The 22,674-nt window shown below is 40.1% G+C and overlaps 1 protein-coding gene across 1 annotated transcript; it reads left to right on the top strand.

Moving 5' to 3' along the window:
* The first annotated feature begins 154 nt into the window (after window positions 1–154).
* LOC140926314 (atrial natriuretic peptide receptor 1-like) lies at window positions 155–22,304 on the top strand. The gene is made up of 20 exons (XM_073376069.1): window positions 155–227; window positions 1,099–1,680; window positions 3,313–3,608; window positions 4,326–4,461; window positions 5,090–5,341; window positions 5,814–6,007; window positions 6,880–6,987; window positions 8,307–8,384; window positions 8,836–8,940; window positions 9,179–9,250; window positions 9,988–10,150; window positions 10,755–10,901; window positions 12,033–12,207; window positions 12,950–13,090; window positions 13,660–13,783; window positions 14,825–14,893; window positions 15,827–16,001; window positions 17,520–17,618; window positions 18,735–18,826; window positions 21,559–22,304. The coding sequence occupies exons 1-20, from the start codon at window positions 155–157 to the stop codon at window positions 21,631–21,633; spliced, it is 3,156 nt and encodes a 1,051-aa protein (XP_073232170.1). The 3' UTR covers window positions 21,634–22,304.
* Window positions 22,305–22,674: the final 370 nt, after the last annotated feature.

Below are 22,674 nucleotides of genomic sequence, written 5' to 3'. Positions count from 1 at the left end.
CCGGACTGTGAAATAGCTAAGTTGCAAAGAGTACAGAACGCTGCAGCTAGGCTGCTTAGGTCTTACGCCCGTTTTGATAAATTTACACTGGTTACCAGTAAGATATAGAATTAATTTTAGAATTTTATTACTTACCTTCAAAGCCCTCTATGGCATGGCACCTAGCTACATCATTGGTTCAATTCATACTAAGACTAATACGCGCTATTTTCTACGCTCTTATGAAGGTGTTTTATTAAAGCATCCGGCAGGAAAAATGAAACAGTCATTTGGTGACAGATCCTTCAGTGTGGCTGCGCCCACTTTATGGAACGCTCTTCCTGTTAGCCTCCGCAGCATAAAATGTATTTCTACTTTTAAATCTAATCTAAAACTTATCTTTTTAAATTAGCTTTTAATATCTCTTAGATATTAAATATATTTGTATATTTCTTATATTTGTATTAATAGTTTTTAGGTTAGCATGTTAAAAAGCGCACTATAAATGAATAAATTATTATTATTATTATTGATCAATTTTTACATCTTTAGACAGGTAACCCATGCACATATAACGCTTTTATTTTAACCTCGACTGTTTCAGAGCATTTTACAAAAAAAGCTAATATCTAACAGCAAACAAACAGCTGCTGTTGGAACGTGCAATGAAATTTTGCACATTAGAGCAAATTGTTTGTTATTGGTTACATTTCCTACTTTCGCTTGCGCGTTATTCTTGATGACTCGCCTTTCAACAAGACGTTTAGGCTAACCCTAAGAACACCAAGATTTCATCAGTTTCTTGAAGCTTGTTGATTCTTATTAGTTCATTTTGTCACCAAGCCCAATCGTTGGTTGAGTAGAAACAATAACTTGTTGCGTGCTTTAGTAAGGACTCGAGCGAAAAACAAAGTGGAGTAAAAACTTGAAAGAAAAACAGAGTTGTGTGTTTTTGGATGTGGGATTTTTTTACGAGTTTTACGACTTTGAAAACTGGAGACTGACTAAGAAATGAAAAGACAGCAGGCACAAGACATATCAATAAAAACAACAAATGAAAGAAGCGAGAAAATTGACGTGGAACAATAACGTAAAGAAATGATCATTTTTCTTTTTCAGAAATCCACCTTTGTGTCATGCTACCAATGACAGGACGTTGGCCAATCGGAATGAGAATAGCTGCAGCTGTTCCCATGGCAATATTTGACATCACAAATGACTCAACTCTGCTACCAGGATATAATATTACGTACAACATCGTAGACAGCTCGTGTGAACCCGAGAAAGGTCTTCGCGGGATGGTCGCGTTTAAAACAGCTGATTTGTTTATTGGGCCCGCGTGCTCTGTAGTGGCGGAACCAACGGCACTACTAGCAAAAATATGGAACAAGCCTATTGTAACTTATGCTGCATCCTCAAATAAATTCATCAATAAATATATTTACAGCACGCTAAGTACAATCACTGCTTATGCTCGAAGAAGTGAGAAATATACTCCAAAGATTGTGCTTCAGATCCTGAAAGAGTTCGACTGGAATATTCTGGCCATCGTAAGTTCATCTGAAGTGGAATGGAAAACAATGGCTGAAAAAATTAGAGCCACCATTGAGCCTAATGCAAAAGTTTCTATGTTTGAAAATTACGATAATAAATATCCACAGTTTGAGAGAATCTTGCAGAAGGGAAAAGAAGTGTCACGGGGTAAGTGCCCGCGAAGCTTGCGTGCAGACGTCTCCTATTTCCTTTGCGGCACGCGTAAAACAAAAGAAATAGGAGACGTCTGATCTGCACACAGGCAGGAGCCCATAACCCGGAGTGTGCAACTCCCATACTTTACCTATGCAGCGGCGTTATCACAGATCAAGTTATTTTTAGCATCATTTTTTTAGCACTTTTTCCCGCGAAAATTAAAGCACCGTGCTGTATACGTGCGCATCCATAGTACGATTATTAGGTAAATGCTATCAAAACACTAGAAATACTTTAGTCTAGTTCCCGATTTTTGATGACTCATTTGTAAGACTTATTCGGTATTCAAAATTCGCGGGAAAATCGATCTAAAAATAAAATGGTCTGGGAAGATGCCGTTGCATGGGCAGGCAATGGGCACAAGGAAGTTGCTCGCTTCGCCTGGGTTATGGGTTCTAGTGCCAACGTAATATTCATCTAACGCTGCTAAAGCTACCACTAAGAAATTGCAATTATAAAGATACATATTATTTGAAAGGGCTTGTTTGTCTCATGGTAAAGATAAAATAGACAACAGTTACCACGAAGTATATTACGATTAACATTGAAGGCAAGTCTGATCGGACAGCTAAGGTTTACAAACTTATTTGCCCAATATTTCGACTAGACAAAACTAGTCTTCATAAGGGGCTCGAAAGGCTAAGTATTGCAATCATCTGATAACTTATATTTAGGGGCAGGGATACAGCCAGTGTTCCCGCATCATGTCTAGCCTGTTACAGGCGTTCCGGCCGATTGGTGTACCCTTCAACGTAGGCGTTATTTTGGCTCGTCACGCAATACTAAGAACGTCTGCGTGAGAGGCTAAAGATAAAGAAAACAGTGCAATGAAAAGTGAGTACTAACAGAGGAAAATGTGACAGCGAGAGGACACTCCATTTCGCGCTACTTCACGATCTGAACGACCTGAACAGGCTACATCAGTGTCCCCGTGAGTGCCTATTACCGATTGGATGGATTGAACGTCTGGGTAATTCTGCCTCCTAGCTAGTCACTGACGCACCAATTCCAACTCGTCAGATTTCATGGAATATGTGGCAGGGAGAAAATGTTTTCCCCTCGAAGGTTCTTCCATAGCAGCGGTAATGTAACACGAGGGAACGTGTTCCTGCAACACGTCCCGTCTCACAACCCTTGCACATATAAATTCTCTGTGTCGTTAAAGAACCCACGCACTGTTCGTAAGGAGTAGGGGACATAGTCCGCGGTGTGGTGATCTATCTCTCGTGTGGGAAGGGACTGTTACGGGCCCGCGTAGTGGCGCCACGCACTATTGCGGTGACCCTGACAAGAGCTGGCGAACCTAAGTAAATAAATAAACAAATGCCCTTGCTTCACGCTACTGCAACATTTCCTCCTGAGTTTAGATGGGTAGATTTCAATACAATAATTTTTACGAAATAAAATAGAAACAGCTTTATTAAGAGTTATATTCCAGTTAATACGAAGACAGAATGATGAGACAAAAGGACCCGCTGTAGTAAAAATCCTAGCTTTTTATTCAAAGCATTTCTCGCTCGCGATGGCGGGCCTTATTTTTTTTGCTTTTGAATATTTACGGGACCTTCTCCATTTCTTTTCCAGTTTTTCTTATCCTCTGTTACATAAATGAAGTTCTTGACATCATGAAAACAGCTGAACGGTTGGGTATGACTAAAGGAGATTATGCTTTTATAACACTTGATTTGAATACCGACATGTTTTATAAAGACGGTCAATGGTCTGGAAACGAAGGGAAAGGCTCTAATTTCCCAACTGAGCTCAACGGCATAATAGACCTTAGCGTTTACCGTCCTGAGATTTATGAAGAGTTTAAAATGAGGTACAACACGATGAAAAACACTCTCGATCCTTTCATCATATCAAAATTATATCCCAAGGTAAGAACCAGATAGTTTTAGCTTTGTAATTTTACTTTGCATGTTAGTTGCGCCTGCTATCAGATTGTATATGTACTAGCTGACTGGTTGACCTATTAACTAATTGACTGATTTACTAACTGACTAACTAAATGAATGAATGAATGAACGAACGAACGAACGAACGAACGAACGAACGAACGAACGAAAGAACGAAAGAACGAAGGAAGGAAGGAAGGAAGGAAGGAAGGAAGGAAGGAAGGAAGGAATGAATGAATGAATGAATGAATGAATGAATGAATGAATGAATGACTAACTGACTGACTGACTGACTGACTGACTTACCGACTGGCTAGCTGGCTGATTGACTGCGTGACTGACTGTCTGATTGATCAATTGACTCGAAAGCAACTGATTCGCTGGCTGACGTTTTGACTGGCCGACTAACTTTTGACTGATTGGCAACTGACTAACAGACTGATCATTAACTGACTCATGCCTGACTAAGTGGCGGACTGACCGTTGGACTGACTGACTGCCCGGGTCAGGGGTGACTGACTGGCTAACTAATTGGCTGATTGATTGACTGACGAACTGATTTACTTACTGACTGACTGATTGAGTGACTCTCTGGCGAACTGATAGACTGTCTGATAAACTGATAACTATTGACTCGATTATCTCATAGAAAGCATTCATTTAATAATTTCTTGTATTGAAGATCACTTTTTCCGACAGGTTTCTTGGTATTCCTCGTTTCTGTATGATGCCGTCTACCTGTATTCTCTGGCTGTAAATGACACTTTAACCGACGGATGTGACGTCACGAATACAACTGAGATTATTACACGCATGTTTAATAGACATTTCTACGGTAAGTAAGCTGCAGCTAAAACAACTCTTCCTAATGTATAGATTTTTGAATGTGTCCTAGATGTATAGCATTGAAAATAGACTCGCTTGAAACACGGTGTTTTTGTTCATGAATGTATGTATATCTGACTTAACTTCAATGTAACTCCAATCTAAACTACGGTAATACCTACGAAAGGCACAATGATAATGGGCTCAAATTTGGCGTTTATACTACCTTTTTGACGCCCGAGTTCGATTCCCAGCTGAGTCGTCAGTCACTCTTAAAATAACTGAGGAGAACAACTTCCCTGTCACTTTTAAACTTGTTTGGCGCTTTTGACTTAAAATATCGCTCAAAAACTTTAACCTTTAACAACGTCACTCCCGCCACTTCGATGAAAACTCGTGGTAGTGCGACTTGGCAGAACGAGTTGAGCACAAATAATTGGAATTGAGGTCATGCACGGAGTCAAAAACGTAAGCACTGGGGTCGAGAATGCTCCTTGTCGAAGTCGCAATCGCTGTCAATACTAACATTCTCTAGTCCATTGAGTACTGTTATGAGTTATCGACGACGTAAAATTAAGACCTTTGAATTTTAATTTACCTAATTCTTCCTTTATTTCATTTCTTTATATTTGTCTCAGGAAAGTCAGGTCATGTATTTATGGAAAATGGCACCCGAGTTCCTCAGTTTGTCGTTGGTAACCTTCAAGATGGCTCGTACCAGTTCATCGGAAACAAAACCAAAATATTTCGTAACAGTACGGGACCGATTTACCACCAGCTTCACCTCTTTGCCAAGTCAAAAATCACGTGGCCTGGCGGGTCAAGTAATGCACCCCTCAGTGAGCCTTTGTGTGGTTTTACAGGAGAGAATTGTAGTGAGGATAGCACAGGTGAATAGAGTATTTTAAGGTTATTACACTCCATATTAATTGTTTTTTGCTATTCAGAGAAATTATTATACAAGGCCCCTTTCTAGCCATTTTTCCTCTTGTTTCGACTGTTCAAATCTCGTTTCTTTTAAAGTCCCTTTTCTCCTTGTCCAGTAGTGGGGGTACAAGAAGAAAGAGGACTCAGCTGAGAACCAGAATCAGAGGTGTTATAGGAAGAATCAAGAGTCCCATTATGACTCTTGAAGGCATACTTAATCCCAGAGTCTCTTAAGCTTAACCGCGCTCAAAGGGAAATAAAACACTCGCAATAGGCCATGCATATGCGCGGTAAATAACCGAATGATGACAACAAGAGCTCATCACTCCCACAAGCATCCGGGATTCTATGGCATGGAAGTCACACCCTGGATTTTATCTTAAGACAAACGAAAAATAAATTATAAGTCTCAAGTTTTGTTTCTGGTATTTTCAGATACTCTCGTTCTCATTCTTGGCATAGTTGGAGCTTGTCTTCTAGTTCTCATCATTTTTGTTCTCCTGATCTGCGTAAGAAGACGCGCCAAAGGGAAAGAGAGTATTCATACAAAATGGATGATAAACTACAACGAGATTGAACCGGCAGATGACACTGAAGACCATCCCATGGTTCTTAACAACCTGCATCACGTGAGCTCATCAGAGGGCCTGGTAGAGCCAGCATACTTGTGGTTTTTTTTTATTCATTTATTTATTTATTTTTATTTCGCTTTTGTTTGTTTGTTTGTTTGGGTCTTTCCTGTCTGGATTTTTGTAATGCTTATCTTTCTGGTATACAGCTATTTGAATTAATGTTGTTGTAAGCCCGCACGACAAAAGCCGGTTTTTAAATAGAATGTTTCGATTAACAAAACAGTCGGAAAATAAAGTGGTCCTTCGCCACTGTACGTCAAAGAAACTGTTTAATAAAAAGATTCGTTTCTTTGGTGAATCCAAAAAGGGTATTGCGCTTCTTTCTAAAATCAAAAATAAATTTTAAACCTAAAGAATGTACACTCCGAGTGGATTTATCAGATTAACCCAAATCAGGAATTTTAAATTCTTTGAGAACAGAGATCCGAAGAAAAAACACCGACAAACAGTTTTCCTCCAAAACGCGATGAGGCTACCACGTTCTCTTTCTTTCGCTAACATTGCGAAAGGCAAGCTATCAAAGAATCCATTCAATGGAACAGCCAATCTATTTATTTCCATGTCCACTCTGAGTGAATTTCCCGTGCTCAGCTATAGTTTCACTGGTGGCGTCGCGAAATGACGGCTGTTTTCTCAGGCTTGATACGCGGGTTCCCCCGGTCATTGACCCGACGGCTATGCCATGCTTATGAGCCCTAATAAGGGCGAAAAAGCAGTCCATGGCTGCCACTGCCTGGGTGATCTGGCTGTGTGCATTCGTGAGGCATTGGCCAGGCCATGGGATGGTGAATGTGTGCCCCTTGCTTTACGTTTGTAAAATAGAAGCTACGGTTAGTTTTATTTCAACGTATTATCAATATCTTTTTTAGCGTAGTACCCAAGGCTCCGAGTTCAATGTTCTGCCATCTGCGCCTTCTGCAAGGCTTATGAGTGATGGTGGATTTCTTCAGAGAAGACTTTCTAAGGGAATTTATCGAGTAAGTGCAATGGCAAAATCCTTACTATGCCTGCTAACCTTTATCATGGAGGCAAGCAGATAAGACAATATGGTGCACCTCCAGCTTCACTGGCTAAGGTTTATACAACCATTGTTCGTCCTGTTCTAGAATATGCTGCCCTTGTCTGGCAAAATATACCAGATTTTCTATCTTATAAGATTGAGAGCATTCAGAAAAGAGCTATGGGCATCATTTTTCCTTTAATGAATCACAACGAGGCATTAAATGCCCTTAATTTAACAACTCTAAGTGACAGACGCGCCCATCTATGCCAGGTTTTTATTGATAGACTCCGGAATGAGAATCACCCCTTGCATTTTATGCTCCCCTAACAGGAGGAGGTTGTGCATAATTATAATCTTAGATCTGGCATTAGTCGCTCCACGCGTCCTACCTGTAGGACCAAGCGCACGCAAGAGTTTGTCACGCATAAGTATACCTAGTGGCTTGTACGATTATATTTTGTAGTATTTATTGGATTTATTGTATTATATTTTAGTATTATATGTTTTGTAAATAGCTCTGTAATTCAGCCATTCTGTATATTGCTGCAATGAGTCTTAATAAACAGTCATTATTTAATTGGGGCTGTTCTATTTGGACATCACGCACAGTGACTGAAACTTAGGGCCTGTTTACATGTAGGTGGGGACCCCAGGTAGGTGAGGTAACCAGCTTAGGTGGGGTAACCAACCTGTCCATATAATCTCTCATTTTAATTTGATCACGTTTACATGACCGGTGGGGTGATCCGCCAAGGCGGGTAGCCGGTCTGCCAGACCGGCTAACCCTCTCAGCCGGGGTCAAATTTTGCCATGTAAAAGTTTCAAGGTGGGGTAACCCACATAGTCGGGGTCGGATTCGTGATACATCAAATTCAAGAAAAGTTCACTTTGGCAGTGGCTTTGCATCATTATTATTGCCAGAGCAGCAAGTGAGTGTAGAAGAGCATTCAATACCAAAACATGTGGTTTGCCAGCATTTTTCTTGTTTACGAGCTTAGCGACCATTCAATAATCTTGAGAAAGTGCACCCCAGGATGGCGGGGTTGTAAGATTGTATGTAAAGGAGAGCTATTTTTTTTTTACCCCACCTAAGCGGGTACCTCACCTACCTGGTGTTTCCCACCTCCATGTAAACAGGCCCTTAGAAATGCCGGTTTTAAAATCACATAAACTAAAAACAAAAGTTCTTACGGCAGAAATGAACTCCGAGGCCAAAGTTTGTAATAGGATTGTATGTAGTAGGACAACATTACTGTAAAGTGTGATTACTTTTCTATTTCTCCCATTTATCAGGGAAAATCTGTTTTAGTGAAGAAAGTTTCTGAAGGAATATCGCACCTGACAGAAAATATGAAGATTGAAATACGCCAGGTGATGCTACTAAGTATTTTCCTAAATACTGATGAGAAGCAGGAACTAGTAAGTGCCACCTCCCCCTCCCCCCTGTGGAAGCAGATTGTATCTTTGTACCGATTCTCTTTTTTTTATCTGTCTATCAGCCGAGCTCTCTCTTGTCTCATTCGTGTCACAGCTCATGTGATCTCTCGCGTGTAGAGGGTTCTTGCTTCCCTCCTCGTGTTGACTCTTTTTGCACAAGGCCATTCTCAACATCCGCTCGCGTACTTCCATTGCTCTAGCTAGCTGTATATAACGTCCTCGCAATCCATGAAACAAGCATATATTTTGTAGGAAGTTACCGAGGAATAATGAAGCGAATTTCAAGAATTTTTCTTAAAGAATTTTTCTTCAAATGATCCTAAGCTTTTTTGTTCGAGTTGTTGCATACGATAGACTGATTTTATTTTTGTTCTTTCTGCTACAGGCATGTGAAATTCGGCACGTGAACCTTAACCCATATGTAGGAATATGTGCTGAGTTTCCCGATGTCTTGATCGTTTCTGAGTACTGTGCTAAAGGAAGCCTTCAGGTGATGACTTTTTTCTTAGGTACCTCTTCATAATCAAATGAGCCGTGCCTTTATTTTCTCCCGTAATGCACTTTTGGTGTTAAAAAAACCCGAACAAAAACTCTCTCTTGTGCTTGATCCATGGGGTGAAATTAAACTGATTCCATTCATAATTTTTGATCCACTGTAAACTAAAGTTATCCAGTCTTTGTAGTTTTTAGGAATTTGTTCTTCACTCCTCTACGCATTTTTATTGCAGGATATTTTATTAAATGAAACTATTAAGCTGGACTGGACTTTCAGGATGTCATTTGCTTCAGATATCGCTCGAGTAAGTCTGCCCATGCCCAGTTGACGATATCTTGGCTAGGTGTGACTTGGCATAAAGGACGGGGGAGCTTTTCTTTGAACCGTTACCATCCCATACAGCCATTGTTAATCAAGATAAGAAAGTACGGAAAATGCAACTGTAAAAAAAACTGAGATTATATACAAGATAGTGGGGTTATAAAATTCGACACTTAAACTGTAAAGTACATCTATGCGTATATGTATAACTTAATTAGAATCAGACTGATGGATTGATTTTTAGATTTAAAAAGCTGGAGCTGGAAAGTGCCAAACCTCCCAAATTTCATTCTATAAACGGTTTCGAGCAAATTCCACCAGATAAAGTTCTATCACAAGCATTGGGTAATTAATCATTAGAATTTAATTAATAGATTCAAATTGCAAATCTCATGTAAACTGCATAACAGATGATCAAACGATTTTTTTTTCTTAGGAAAATGGTAGCATTAGCCTTTCCCTTTCTGAAGCATCTTTTTGCACATGCATTTTTTGGTTCGTCGTTCGTTCTTTTCCTTAATTTTTGTTATTATTTCATTTATCTTTATTGTTCTTGTAAGGCAAACTATAAATATCTTGCTTTCAAGTTATATTTAGCGCAGCATCAGCATTTATTTTTTAAACTCTTACTTTCTAAATGTTCTCTTTTTTTTCCGTCTTTTTTCACTTCTTTTTTTGTTGTTGTTTCTAATTGTTTGATTGTGATTTTCGTTTTTGAAGGGGATGGAAGAACTACATAAAACTTCAATAGGTTGCCATGGTAATTTGAAGTCCACCAATGTGCTGGTTGACAGTTATTGGATCTGTAAGGTGGCCGATCACGGACTCCACAGTTTTAGAGAAAATAAGCTAATAACAGAGGAGAGATTACAATGTCAATCCGGTACATTGATTTGTTTTTTAACTAGTCTGAAATGACAGCCGTCTCCACCCCTTAACCCGTGGGGTCGCGAGAGAGAGAGACGTCTGAATTTCCGAGAGTTAGACTGTCGCCCGGTGACGTCACACTAATTTATGTATTTGGCATGAATTTCGATTTTTCTCCCCCGCGCCCCCTCTCCCCTCCTCCCACAAGTTAGGGGGTGGACACGGCTTACATTTCCAACTATTTTTTAACCAACAATAGCCGTATGTGAAAAAATAAGTTGTACACGAGCATTCATGATAAAAGGCACTGTCCAGATGAGATGACTATCCAGGAAGTCACTCACAGGCTTCGGATGTTAGCAGGTTTTCTTAAAGTACTTTTCTAAAACTTTGAAGAGATAATGTATTCTAGATTTTTAGAGGTATCAGTACTCCAAAAAATTCAGCAGTAGCTTTTCTAACGCTGAATTCGCCGTAAATAGTTCTTGGCTAAGGTATAAGCACATTTTCTTTGTGACCAAGTTTAACGTCAGTAATACTTAAAATTTACCTTGATCATCAGTCACTACTCTAAATCACCCTTCCCCTGCTTCTCCTAATCGCTAATTCTACTTTAACAGCTTTGTTTTGGACTGCGCCTGAGCATTTACGAAGTACCGCTGACATTGGAAAGTCGCAGCTAGGAGACGTTTACAGTTATGGGATCATGCTACAAGAGATCGCACTAAGAGAAAAGCCTTTCTCTACCTCACTCCTTTGTACAAAAGGTAAAAGGCTCTATATATGGATTAATTTAGCAAGTTAAAGTTCTCCATGCAACACAAAAATAACGTTTTTACAGCGTTAAGACGATCTGGCTTGGAGATTCGATAAGAGATGAGGAGTAATTATTTCTACCCGAGACGCCCTACTTTATCGATGGTCGAGTATTCTTCAGGATATTTACATTTATATCGTATTCGACGATTTGTTTCTGAATTGATTGAGTACGCATGTATAAATAGACGAAAATCAAGGGCCTCGATTCGGGAGAAATTACATCATTGCCAAAATGCAAAAACGTGATGAACATGGCGCGTCATTTCAGTCATCGTCAAAAATAAACCGAATGCTTATCACAAGACTCAATTTGCATGCAATGAAAATTTACAACACCGGACCAGTTAGCCTCACCTTCGGAGTTTTTGTCATTAACTGAATTCTCCTTTTTTCGACAACCGAAATATTCATTTGTTACAAAGCAATCAACGATTTCAAGCGATATATAGAATTCGTGGACGAACCCGTTCCGGAAAAGCTCGACATCTTTCGCATCAATATTTACTCAGCTTTCCTCGCAAAACATGCATGGCGCTCTAATATGTTGTCGGTCACCTGTTTCCACGGTCTCCGCAAGGAAGACCTGGGACTATACGGATTACCCTTTTGGCGCACACACGCGAAAAAAAGAAAGAAAAGAAATGCTTGAATGTTTTAGAGTCTCGCTGCTCGTAAAGCAAGCACGACTAACCAGCCGTTCCATCACAACCGTTTGCTTGAAGGTGTTAGGGAGAGACATGGGGTATTTTTCCTTTAAGACATCACTGCGTGTTGTCGTAGATCTGGAATAGGCTCAACAGTGAAAAATTAGAGAGAGAAAACTTTGTCTTTATTATTGCAGTAATTCAAAACCACTTGCGCGAGCTCATCAAAATTCATTCTTACAGATCTAGATCATAATACATCAAACGCATTTTGAAGAGGTACTTTGCTAATATGGTTTGAGACTAAGGAGACCTCTGAAAACAAAGAAAGTAGAATTTAGAAATGTCAGAAAAGTTAGGATATAAACTAAATGTTGTCTTAGTTTGTGTGTTTAACTCTTTCCTTTTTAATACTTTATCATTTCATTTTGTCAGAAATTCTTTATTACGTGCGCAAAAGCATCCAACCGCATTGTAGGCCCCAGGTTCCCCCGGACAGCGCTACGCGACCATATATCGATCTCATGAAGATTTGCTGGGATGAAAGCCCTGAGAGAAGACCTACATTCAGCGGGATTCTTAAGATTCTGAAAAAGATCAACAACGGAAAGTAAGGAAAGCGCTAATAAAGCCCTTTAAGGTTTTAAGGTTTAAGGGCCGTTAATGCCAGGGGGGACTTCTATATGAAAGGGGCGGGGAGGCTGGTCGGAAATTTTGAATTATACCCTAAAGGAGACAATCTGGGCGTGGCCCAAGCTTTTTTGACCCCTAAAAAACTTTGATTACATGAATCGAGTAAATGAAATGAATTGAAAATATATAATTTATGTTGCTTCTGTGTACAAACCTAAAAGAGACCTTTGCGGCTAAATATAATGGCGTTTTGCCCAGAACACCCTAAGTCATGAGACCAAAATCAGAAATTTGCAACCCTAAGCGAGACGACGAGCATCCCCGCCCGTTTTATATGGGAGCCCCCGGCCGTTAATGTACTGTCGCGGATTAGAGTGCAACACTTGAGTGTACCACTGTCCTATTTACATAAAATATGAAGAGATCACCATTTATCTTTTCTTTTTTTGTATACTTTTATCGGAGAGCTTAGAACTGACACTAATGTCTCTTTTCAGATCACCGAAAAAAAAAACACTTTAGAGATCACTGACATCGTGCAATAAAGTGCAAAGTGTCAAGGGGTCCCTCCCTTACATAAGAATTCTTTATCTTAATTTTTAAGCAGTACACACCTCTGTGTAATTTCTTTCACTAATACTGAACAACATTTCGAACTTGAACTCAGTTTCATTTCTTTCATTAGAAGAAACATCCTCATTTTATAAATTAAATTTCAGGACAATCTCAGTTATAGACAACATGCTGTCGATGATGGAAAAATACACCAACAATCTGGAGTCCCTCGTAAATGAACGAACAAAGCAACTGCAATGCGAGAAAACCAAAACAGACGAACTTCTTCACAAGATGCTACCAAGGTAAACAGACCATTGTAAGCCAGGTGGAATCCCAAGGGGTCCCCCTCTTGGGTACTCATGCCTCTCTTCTCTCTCTTTGTCCAATTAAACTTGCCCCTTTGATGATTGACCTAAACTGAGAGGTAAACCACCAATGCAATCAAAATTCAGGATTCGCCTTTACGATACAAGAGTCTACTAGTTTCAGTGATATTATCAAGCGGATATGAAGAAAGGTCGTCAACCTTGTTCTTAGGGGTTATTCCCTTAGACAAACCATGGGAACGAGGTTGTAAGTTCATTCGGAACATTTGGCAATTTTGAGATTTAGCGTAAGACCGGTTGTAAGACATAAACACCACACTGATAGGGCCTCAACAAAGTGGGGCTTTAGCCTTTGATTAACCACTGTTTTGCCATTTTTGTAGCTTGTCATGATCAGAATGGCATAACAACAAGTTCTGCTAAAAAAACACAGTCCCGGTACAGTATGTTTAAAGTCCTACCACTGAACACACACCTGCCGAATCATGTCATGTCGGGTTCTTCCTATGAAGTATGTTTACCTCTGCTGTTTCAATCTGACTCAGGAGTATCGCCGAGCAACTCAAAGCGGGACTTGAAGTGAAGGCAGAACAATATGATAACGTTACAATATTTTACAGTGACATCGACGAATTCTCCAACATAACGTCGGTCAGCTCTCCAATTCAGGTTAGAAAAATTTCAATCGACAATGATTTTCTAAGTGAATTTAAGTATGATAACTCTCAACCGTCCATAATCCATACAGCTTGGCAATATCTTTTATAATGGTTGACATACGGTGAGGCTGACTGAGTTCTCGACTGATTCGGCCTGGATAACTGTCTGACAGACTCAATACCTAACTTTATCACAGATATAAACAGACTCACTGACCGGCTGACCAACTGGCTTGATGACTGGCTTGCTGACCGGCTGACAGACTGTTTTACCAACTGGTTGACTGACTTATTGGCTGACTGATCGATGGACGGACTGACTTGACTGACAGACTAACTGACTGACTTACTGTTTGACTGTTGTTTTGACACCTACAAATGGTTAGACATTCTAGTCTTCTCGGATAAGGACGAAAAACCGTATGCCCATCTCACAGTTCTTTCATTGTTCTGATTCTTGTGGGACGTAAAAGAACTCACATTGCTGTTCTTAAATAGTAGGAGGCGTAGACCCCGGTGGCGTGGTACAACCTTTCATGGGCTGGGTGGGTAATGAAGGGGTTGATATCAATTGGGACGTTAGTGCTGTTTCATCTCCTGTCACCGTGTTGAGTCACCGTGGAGAATTCAATAAAGTAACTATCAGAGTAAAGTTGATGAAGTTTGATAAAGCCGGCACTATAAAATCTGCGCCTCCAACCCTTCTCAAGGACCCATTGAGTGATTGACTCGCTGACCTAAAAACTGATGGACTGGATGATTCAAAGAAAATAGAGATTTAGAGCCACGTTAACGGCGTGAAACTACTAAAAGGGAAAAGTAGTTCAAGTGGTGCGCATGTAAACGTGGCTCTAATTCTCTTTGTAAATGATTGTTATATTCCGGTATAAGAGTTTGCTTTTTACCTCTGGTGGTCCCCCAATTCCCTTTATTTTGGTAAATTCTTAGTCGTATAAATGGTTCACCGGCTCGCTGATTAGATATTTGCTACGTGTTAACTAAGTGATTTCATTGGTTTATCAGTAGGACGTATTGTTTTAAAACTTTACAGGTTATAACGCTGCTTAACGATCTCCACTCATTATATGACACTGTGATGACGAGATATGATGTTTACAAGGTAAAATCAACGTCTTGATTCATTTTGTTGGAAAGGTTTACATTTTCCTTGTTCAAAACAAAAACAACATCATAGCTTATTTTTTATACGCACGTCTATTTAGGTGAAATCAGAAACTCATTTGAGTTTCTGTTGAAATCAAATAGAAAATAAATTAGGAATTAGAACCAGCTCTCACATTTGCCCTTTAATTAGCCTATAATGTGCTGCCGAGTAGATTATTCCCGGACGGTGGAGCTGCTTAACTTCCACCGGTTTAACAAATGCGTTATGACATGGTTCCATTATGCTTTCAACCTACATACTGCGCATATGTTGTGCGCATCACGGAACCGCCAGATGGAACCCGGGAGGGAATGAAAATATGAAGGGGGTTGGGGAGAGAGGGAAGATCTCTCTTTTCCCTTTCGCGCTCCCCCCCCCCCCCCCCCCCAACTCCCGACCTCTTTCCCTCCTCTTTTTTTCTCCTGCCACTCGGGCTAGCCCGCGAAAATCCTTACGCAAAAGTAGTTTCTACGTCTTTTGAATTTTTTTCCGAGGGAGGAGGCGGTTGTACACAGGCTAGTTTTGACTATATTTCAAAAAATGTGTTGCAGGCATAATTACGCTTCAACTTTTCACGCCTTTCAGCGTTGTCTTTTCTCAAGAGAAGCCAAGTAGAATTAACTTAAGAAAAAGAGGAAGTTCAGTACTCTAACCACCCCCAATTTTTTCAGTGGCTCTTGCTATAACTGAGAGAAACTGTAGTAGTCTGATGCATATTCGGCATAAATATCTCAATAAAGTACTTTTTAAAGTAACTTAATTTTGACCTAATTTCCATGCAGTTTCCTGCTGATTATCTTTTCCAATCATAATTTCCAGTTTCCTACCCAGTTCGAGAGAGTCAGAGAGAGTTCTTAACCGTATTTATTTTTTTTGTGAATTTTTAAGGTTGAAACAAGCAGCGATTCGTGTTTGGTTGTGTCTGGTCTTCCAGAGAGGAATGGAAATAAACACGCTGGACACATAGCCAGGATGTCTTTGCGTTTGGTAACATATCTTAAGGAATTTAAAATTAGCCATCTACCAGGAAGAACTCTACAGTTTAGAATTGGTATCCATTCAGGTGAGAACGTATCATCATATACAATAGAGCTTGTACCACACTTGTCTCCGAGATCAAAAGTAGAGACCGAAGTTCTAAGACGAGTACGACTACGACTACGAGATAATAAGAAGCTTAAGCAACAACGACAGCGACGGTTACGAAAACGTCACTTAAAAAGTGAATTCGCGCTGCCTCAAACTTTATCGCGCTTATTTTGGAGTTGATTTCTGAAGGACTGTCAAGTTCAGGAAAAGAAAAACAAAGCTGTTGTGTTGTGTTCCCGTCCTCGACAAAACGTGAAATTAGGCACTTTCACGTCGTAGTCGTGCATTGCAGTGACGGCAAGGAAATATACAATGAAGCGTGATGCAGGTGCAAAGTTGTTGTTTTGCTAATCTAATCTTTTGCCTTTTTGCCGTTTTCGTTGCCGTCGCCGTCGTCGTTATGTAGTGCGCGCGCGTGAGCCAGCGTCATTTTGGCGGGAAAAAGTGACAGCCGTTCGGCCTAGAACCTAGGCATTCTTTCTTGACCCGTTGTCCGCGCGAAGAACGCTTAGGGACTAGGCTGATAGTCGTTGTCATTCTACCACGGTTTTCAGAGAGAATTTAAGTTGTCAAATAAATTATCAAATGTTAGAAGTTTTATCATTTTGCCAGCGGGAGAGTGCTAAGACCTCCTTTAATAAAGATAACTTTTTTGGTGAAAAAAAAAAAGTACAAAGAAGATTTTCGGGTTTCAATTATTTGGGAATACGTGAGAAAACTTAAAACAATGATCAAATCTCGTACTTGTAGTCTTTCTCGTCCTCGAATCCAAAGGTCTGTGCTAATGTGCAGAGATCGTGAAAACTATCGAAAATCGCACCGGGTGGGGACTGAAAACCCACTTTTTACCCCTTGACCTTGTTTTCGCGACGTTCATGCTATAGCCTGGCGAAGGCTAAATATGCTATTTCATTCTCATTCAAGGGACAGGCGTTTTCTCACTAATTCTCGTTGTGTTTTCTTGCTACGGTACCCTGATGAGCGCTAGCTCCAAAAAAGAGCGAAACATCGCTGCTTTTATCTGCTGTCTTGCTTTTATATAGCCTAAATTATGACTCAGTTTTTACGTATGAAAAAGACCCTAATTTACTGACTATTGAATACGGCCAGAAGCTTATATTTCTGATCGGGCTTAATTTTAAAAAAAACCCGCTTAAATCTTTTATAGAACTGAAAAAGTTATTCAAAACACTTAACGTTATCAGCTGGAACTTTAATGAATTGGAATAAAAGTTATTAGGGAGCTTAATGATGCAAGTCAACCGGAAATAGAGAGTTCTCCCTTTTAATATGCCTTGACGCCACCAAATTTGCATTGCTGTCTTCCTTTACTCTTTTAGAGACGATTTGCTTGAAAATGTGGGTAAAACCACTGCCATAGAACGCAAAAAGTACACTTCCGTTGTAGATCGTCGCTCAAAAACGTCTCTGCTTAGGCTCCAAATTTAGCAATCCACGAAGGCGCGGATGACGAAGCTTATTTTATTCCCAGGTCCCTGTGTGGCGGGTGTGGTAGGTTTGAAAAAGCCTCGTTATGAGATATTTGGAGAAATAGTGAACATTGCCAAACAGTTAGAGGAATCCTGTGCTGGTAGGTTATAATCTCATACCCAGATCTCGCTCTGTTTCACGGTAAAAAGGAGAACTTAGGCCCGTCCACACGAATCCGTTTTCATTTGTAAACGCAACTTTTTCTTTACGGATACGGCTTACGTCCACTTGTATCCGATGAAAACGATCAATTAAAACGGAGCTTTTCGAAAACGCTCTCCAGAGTTAAACTTTTGAGAACGCTTTTTTCGCGTGTACGCGTGGACAGACGAAAACGGAACTTTTCGAAAAGGTTGAGGACACACTATCAGTTCCAATCCACTCCGCGAAATAATAGTAACTTATTCAAGATGGCGGACGAGCGCTTCCCTATCATGTCGTTTATGCTTGAGCTTATTTTTAACCTAGTTGCTGGTTTCAAGCAAATTTAGCTTTGTTAATTCTTCAAGCTGATTATTCCAGGAGGCGCCAGAGCACTATCAGGTTACTTTCGCTACCGGTGGAAGGCGGAAGGCGGAAGGTTGGATCTCCCTTTAATTTGACATTTTAAACTGTTTCTGTGACTTTGAACAACGTCACAACAATATACACCCACTCCAAAGAAATTCAAAGGTGACGCCAATTTATTATTTTGAGGGCTCATAATAGCGACCACGTATGCGTCAAGCATGCGCAGTTGGGTAAGTTATCGTTTTCAAATCGATTCCTCGTTTAGGTAAGGATGGGCGAAAACGATGCGAAAACGTTACGAGTGGACGCGAATTTTTTGAAAACAGAGAAAAAAAGTATACGGAAATATGTGGACAGGGCCTTTGTGAGATCTCCTTTTCCTTTGTCGAAGGAGCTCTAGGAACGAGATTAGGTACATTAACTATTAGTCTCACTGCATACACAATTAGCCCGTGACAAGGGAAATAAGAAACTCCTTTAACTTGTGAGCAAAAATAGTGAGCAGCATCACTAACAGGTATATGAAACTAGAATGTGGCCTGAACAGAGTTCTAAGTAGAAATTATTCGCTAAGTTCCCTTCCTCTTATCATGGAAAGAACAATACTGCCTCAGGTATATTTCCTAATTCGTACCACCACAGCTTATATTCTAGTGTTTTAATAGATGTCTTTAAGTATTGACTGTAGGATGTATCGTTTCTTTAGCTCAGCGAATTCATGTTAGTTCTTCTTGTAAGTTGATTCTGGATGACTTGGGCAGCTTTCATTTAGAGGAGAGAGGCCTGGTAAAGATTAAGGTGAGACGAGAGTTGCCTGTTACATATTTTCTTACGTGCACAGTATAAAGCAAAAGAAATTGGCCTCATACGGCTGGTAGTAACGTGGTACAAAACAGCCATCTGGAAAGCACGAGACCCACCCACCTGGACGCGACCGAAAAGAGTTTTACCATTTAAGATAGTACTTTCTTTTGTTTATCTTGTCCCAGTATATTTCTTGCTCTCCAGCTTGGCAATTTTCAGTAACACGTGACTACGCAGCAATTATATGTATTTCATATGTACTCCAGTATAATCCACATGCAGTGTTAACAAACATTAGGCCTAGATTACTGACGCCAAAGCAATAATTCTCTAAAAAAAATCAGCAGCACGAGCTCGGAGATACAGCTCATTAATTATGTGTATCAGGAAACGAAACTGTTATTACCCCGAAATAACAAAACGATAAAATCTTGTTATTTGCTTAGCAGAGCATTACCGCCTATCATTTTCTTAAAGACAACATGCGCGCACATTACACGCGGAGCTGTGTTGGTGTGTCCAAACAGCAGGAAATGTCTGCAGTCACTCGAAATGGAGCGGCCGGCCCGATTTTCATATTTCCTCTTCGAGCCATTGCAGACTAGGAACAACGAAAGATCCTCTCGGTCAATTGGCTTAAAGAACCAGTTCCCGAGGAAAACATTTCAGTTCCTGGCTCATTATTGAGAAGTAAAATATTTTCTAGTTTGGTCTTTCTTTTAGTGAAACCTCTCGTTTTCAAAGGACATCCCCATTCAGGGGACACAAAATTTGTTCCCGGAAAAATGTTCACATAATCTTTGTATTTGTTACCTCTACTGAGGGAACAATTCTATTCAGGGGACATCTTAGCACTCAAAAAGTGACTGACTACAAAAAATTTTTGATAAGTTTAAGTGTTCACTAGTCACAATGGCCACAGCTTTCAAAACATAACTATCTCACTTAGGGCCTATTTACATGGAGTGGGGGACCCCGGTCTAGTGGGGTTGGTTTCTTTTGTTTTCACGCTCTGGGGGACACAAAACAAAAGAAACTTACCCCACTAGACCGGGGTACCCCACTCCATGTAAACAGGCTCTTAAAATCGATGTACTAAACTTGTGGGAATTCAACACATAACATCGCGGATGAGTTAATCATGAGTTTTTATACATTATCTAACTGCTTGAAATAATGACCGCAGCAAATTCCGAGGTAAAATATAAGAGAAATAATTTATTTGTTGGTTAATTATTAACAAACCCCAGCCCAACCTCAATTCAGGGACACTTTCCTTGGTCCCAAGGGTATCCCCTGAATAAAAGGTTCCTCCGTAATTGTAATTCTATACGCACTGGAGAATGCACTAAAAACTGAATTGAAGTCAGTTTTGTATTGTGGGCTTAGTAACCTTAACCGTGATGTAAACAATGATGTTTTACAAGTCATTTTCATAAGAATTAAGTTTTGGAGACAGCCTCTCGGAAACCTCCTTTGTTAAACCACAATAAGAAGACCACCACCCAGATTTGCTTTGTCTAGTTCAGTTGTAAACAGGAGATAAGTTTCATCTGACATATAGCCATAACGGACACTCATGATCAGCCCTGTTAGATATTTCAGTTTTACTACTTTATAATCAGTTGTTAAGCCATTCCAAGGTTACAGCTCTGAGTTTCCTTTTCGATGAGAATCGGCCCAGACTATTAGCGAACACACCTGGTCACACCAGAGGAAAGTTCTGCGCGACAATATAGCTGTACCCGCGACGTAAAAACCTCTCGCAAAGCTTAATGACTGCTGCGGTTAAGGCAACTATTACCACAACAATAAACAAATATTACAATTTAATCAACAACTGAAACAGTTGAAAGAGAAAGAAAAAAATACCCAAATAATGAAAGAGTAAAAACAGTAAAATACATGCAGGGTTAGCCACAGAGTTGCTACAAGTCGACCTCTCATAAGCTCTCAGCAAGCGAGCGAAGCGATCTTCAACGATGTTGCTCAGCGAATGAGCGAGCGACGAAGTCGTAGGTTGACTTGTTTCGCCTGAATGGAAAAAAAATTTGAAGGAGTTTTAGAAAGTCTACGTTGGCCACTGCCAGGTCATTGGTGCAGACATATAATAAGAAACAAACTGGAAATAAACGGAACAAAATGAACTCATAGAAAATATTTTTGGCCGGTCGAAAGCATTCCCAGCTAGCGGGACCTCTTTTGCCCACCGAATACCAGGGAAAAGAGCTGGCCTCTGCTGCTAGCAGGGAATCAAGAGCAGAAGCTAGCAGGGAACTGTCTTCGAATGCTTCTGGAACTGGTTCAGTGTGTAAGCGGTGCCCAGGAAGCCTCCCCCAATTCTTCGTAAACGTTAAATCAAAAACACTTGAAAAGGCAAAATCACAGCAACAATGACCAGAGATGTCAGCCGGATGTTGAGTGACCTGGATCAGTAAAATCTCCAATGCCAAAGACAAAACAATCAACTGATCCTTAAGACAAGGAGAGCGGCGAGAGAAAAAAATGTAAGGAAAGAAAACAAAAATCAACGGCAAATTTCCGTTTGCAACACAAACCTTCGATGAATTGGGGCTAAAAAAGAAAAATATGACAAGATAAACGTTACATATGCGAGATTTAAGTACTGGTAGCCAACAGAACTGAAATAACTGGATATCTTATCAATTTACTAACCTATAAGACATGCGTGATACTAATAAATGTAGTTCTTCTCACGTTTTTAGGGACTTGGAGAGACAAAGACATTTTACCTTACAGAGACGCACGGGAACATCAAGCAGAAAATGACTACACCATAGAAAATATACACCATTTCAGTAAAACCTAATCTCTCGGTAAAACCACCTCAAACTGAAAATATACGCACTTCACAATGACTGCTGACACACCATTCTCAAGATCTCTTAATTAGAGGGTTATAGACAGTCTGCTTTAATTTATGAGCTATACAAGGTTCTAGCATGGCTAGTAGAGCAAGAAGAGAAGAAATCGCTTTAATGCCTCTATCACGAAAAGTTGACCGAAATGGAGATATATTCGCGCTTTTAGACCGAATCACCGGTGTATTTTGACGTTCAATTTGTTTGTTAACAGGGATAGTCTCGTCACTGTTTGATTGTACCTCATATTTAGTTTTTATAAAATGCAAGTTCAAACGACTCCCATAAAGTTTAGCTCAACTGTGGTTCTACAGAAGAAGAAGAAAAAGAAGAAGAACAGCGCCTTTCGAATTACATGAGGTCATAAAATCAAGGTTCCTACTGTTACTCACCCGTGTTCAAATGTCCAGGGTTGTTTATAAGGCTGGTTGTTGGGACTGCCAGGATGTCTGCATAGGTAAAACTAAACGTAGATTGCATGACAAGAAAACGGAGCACTTTAAATAAGCCTTGCTTTTTATAAGTTTGAGGGCTTGAGAACTGAATTGCTCGCGTGTAAATTGGCATGGGTTTGGACTACCTCTCACTGGATAAGGATGGTTGGGGGGGGGGGTGTCTTCCGGTGCAAAACGTTTTTGAGTAACCCTCGGGAAGTATGTACTGCCATGGTGCGACGAAAGTTTTTTTATTTATTCACAAGACAGGTCAGATCGCTTAGCACTGGGCATTTTAGAAATTAGAAAAAAATGTGAATTTTTAAACACAAAGTAAATAAAGGTTAGTTAAAAAAACTGTTTGAATGGCGTGAAGAAGAGAAGGGACCGCTTGTTATCTATGGGTGGGTGGGGAGATGGGTGAGAAGTTAAATCAGTTTTTCTTTCTTTGGTGTTGAGGTTTTTTTTTTCATGTTCCCCTTAGTGAATCTGGAATTTTTTAAGGCTGTCCCCTATTGATTATCCT

This window comes from Porites lutea, chromosome 2 (genome assembly GCF_958299795.1).
Source record: "Porites lutea chromosome 2, jaPorLute2.1, whole genome shotgun sequence".
Classification (NCBI taxonomy): domain Eukaryota; kingdom Metazoa; phylum Cnidaria; class Anthozoa; order Scleractinia; family Poritidae; genus Porites; species Porites lutea.
The sequence above is the reverse complement of the archived record's forward strand: the minus strand, read 5'-3'. Positions and strand labels throughout refer to the sequence as shown.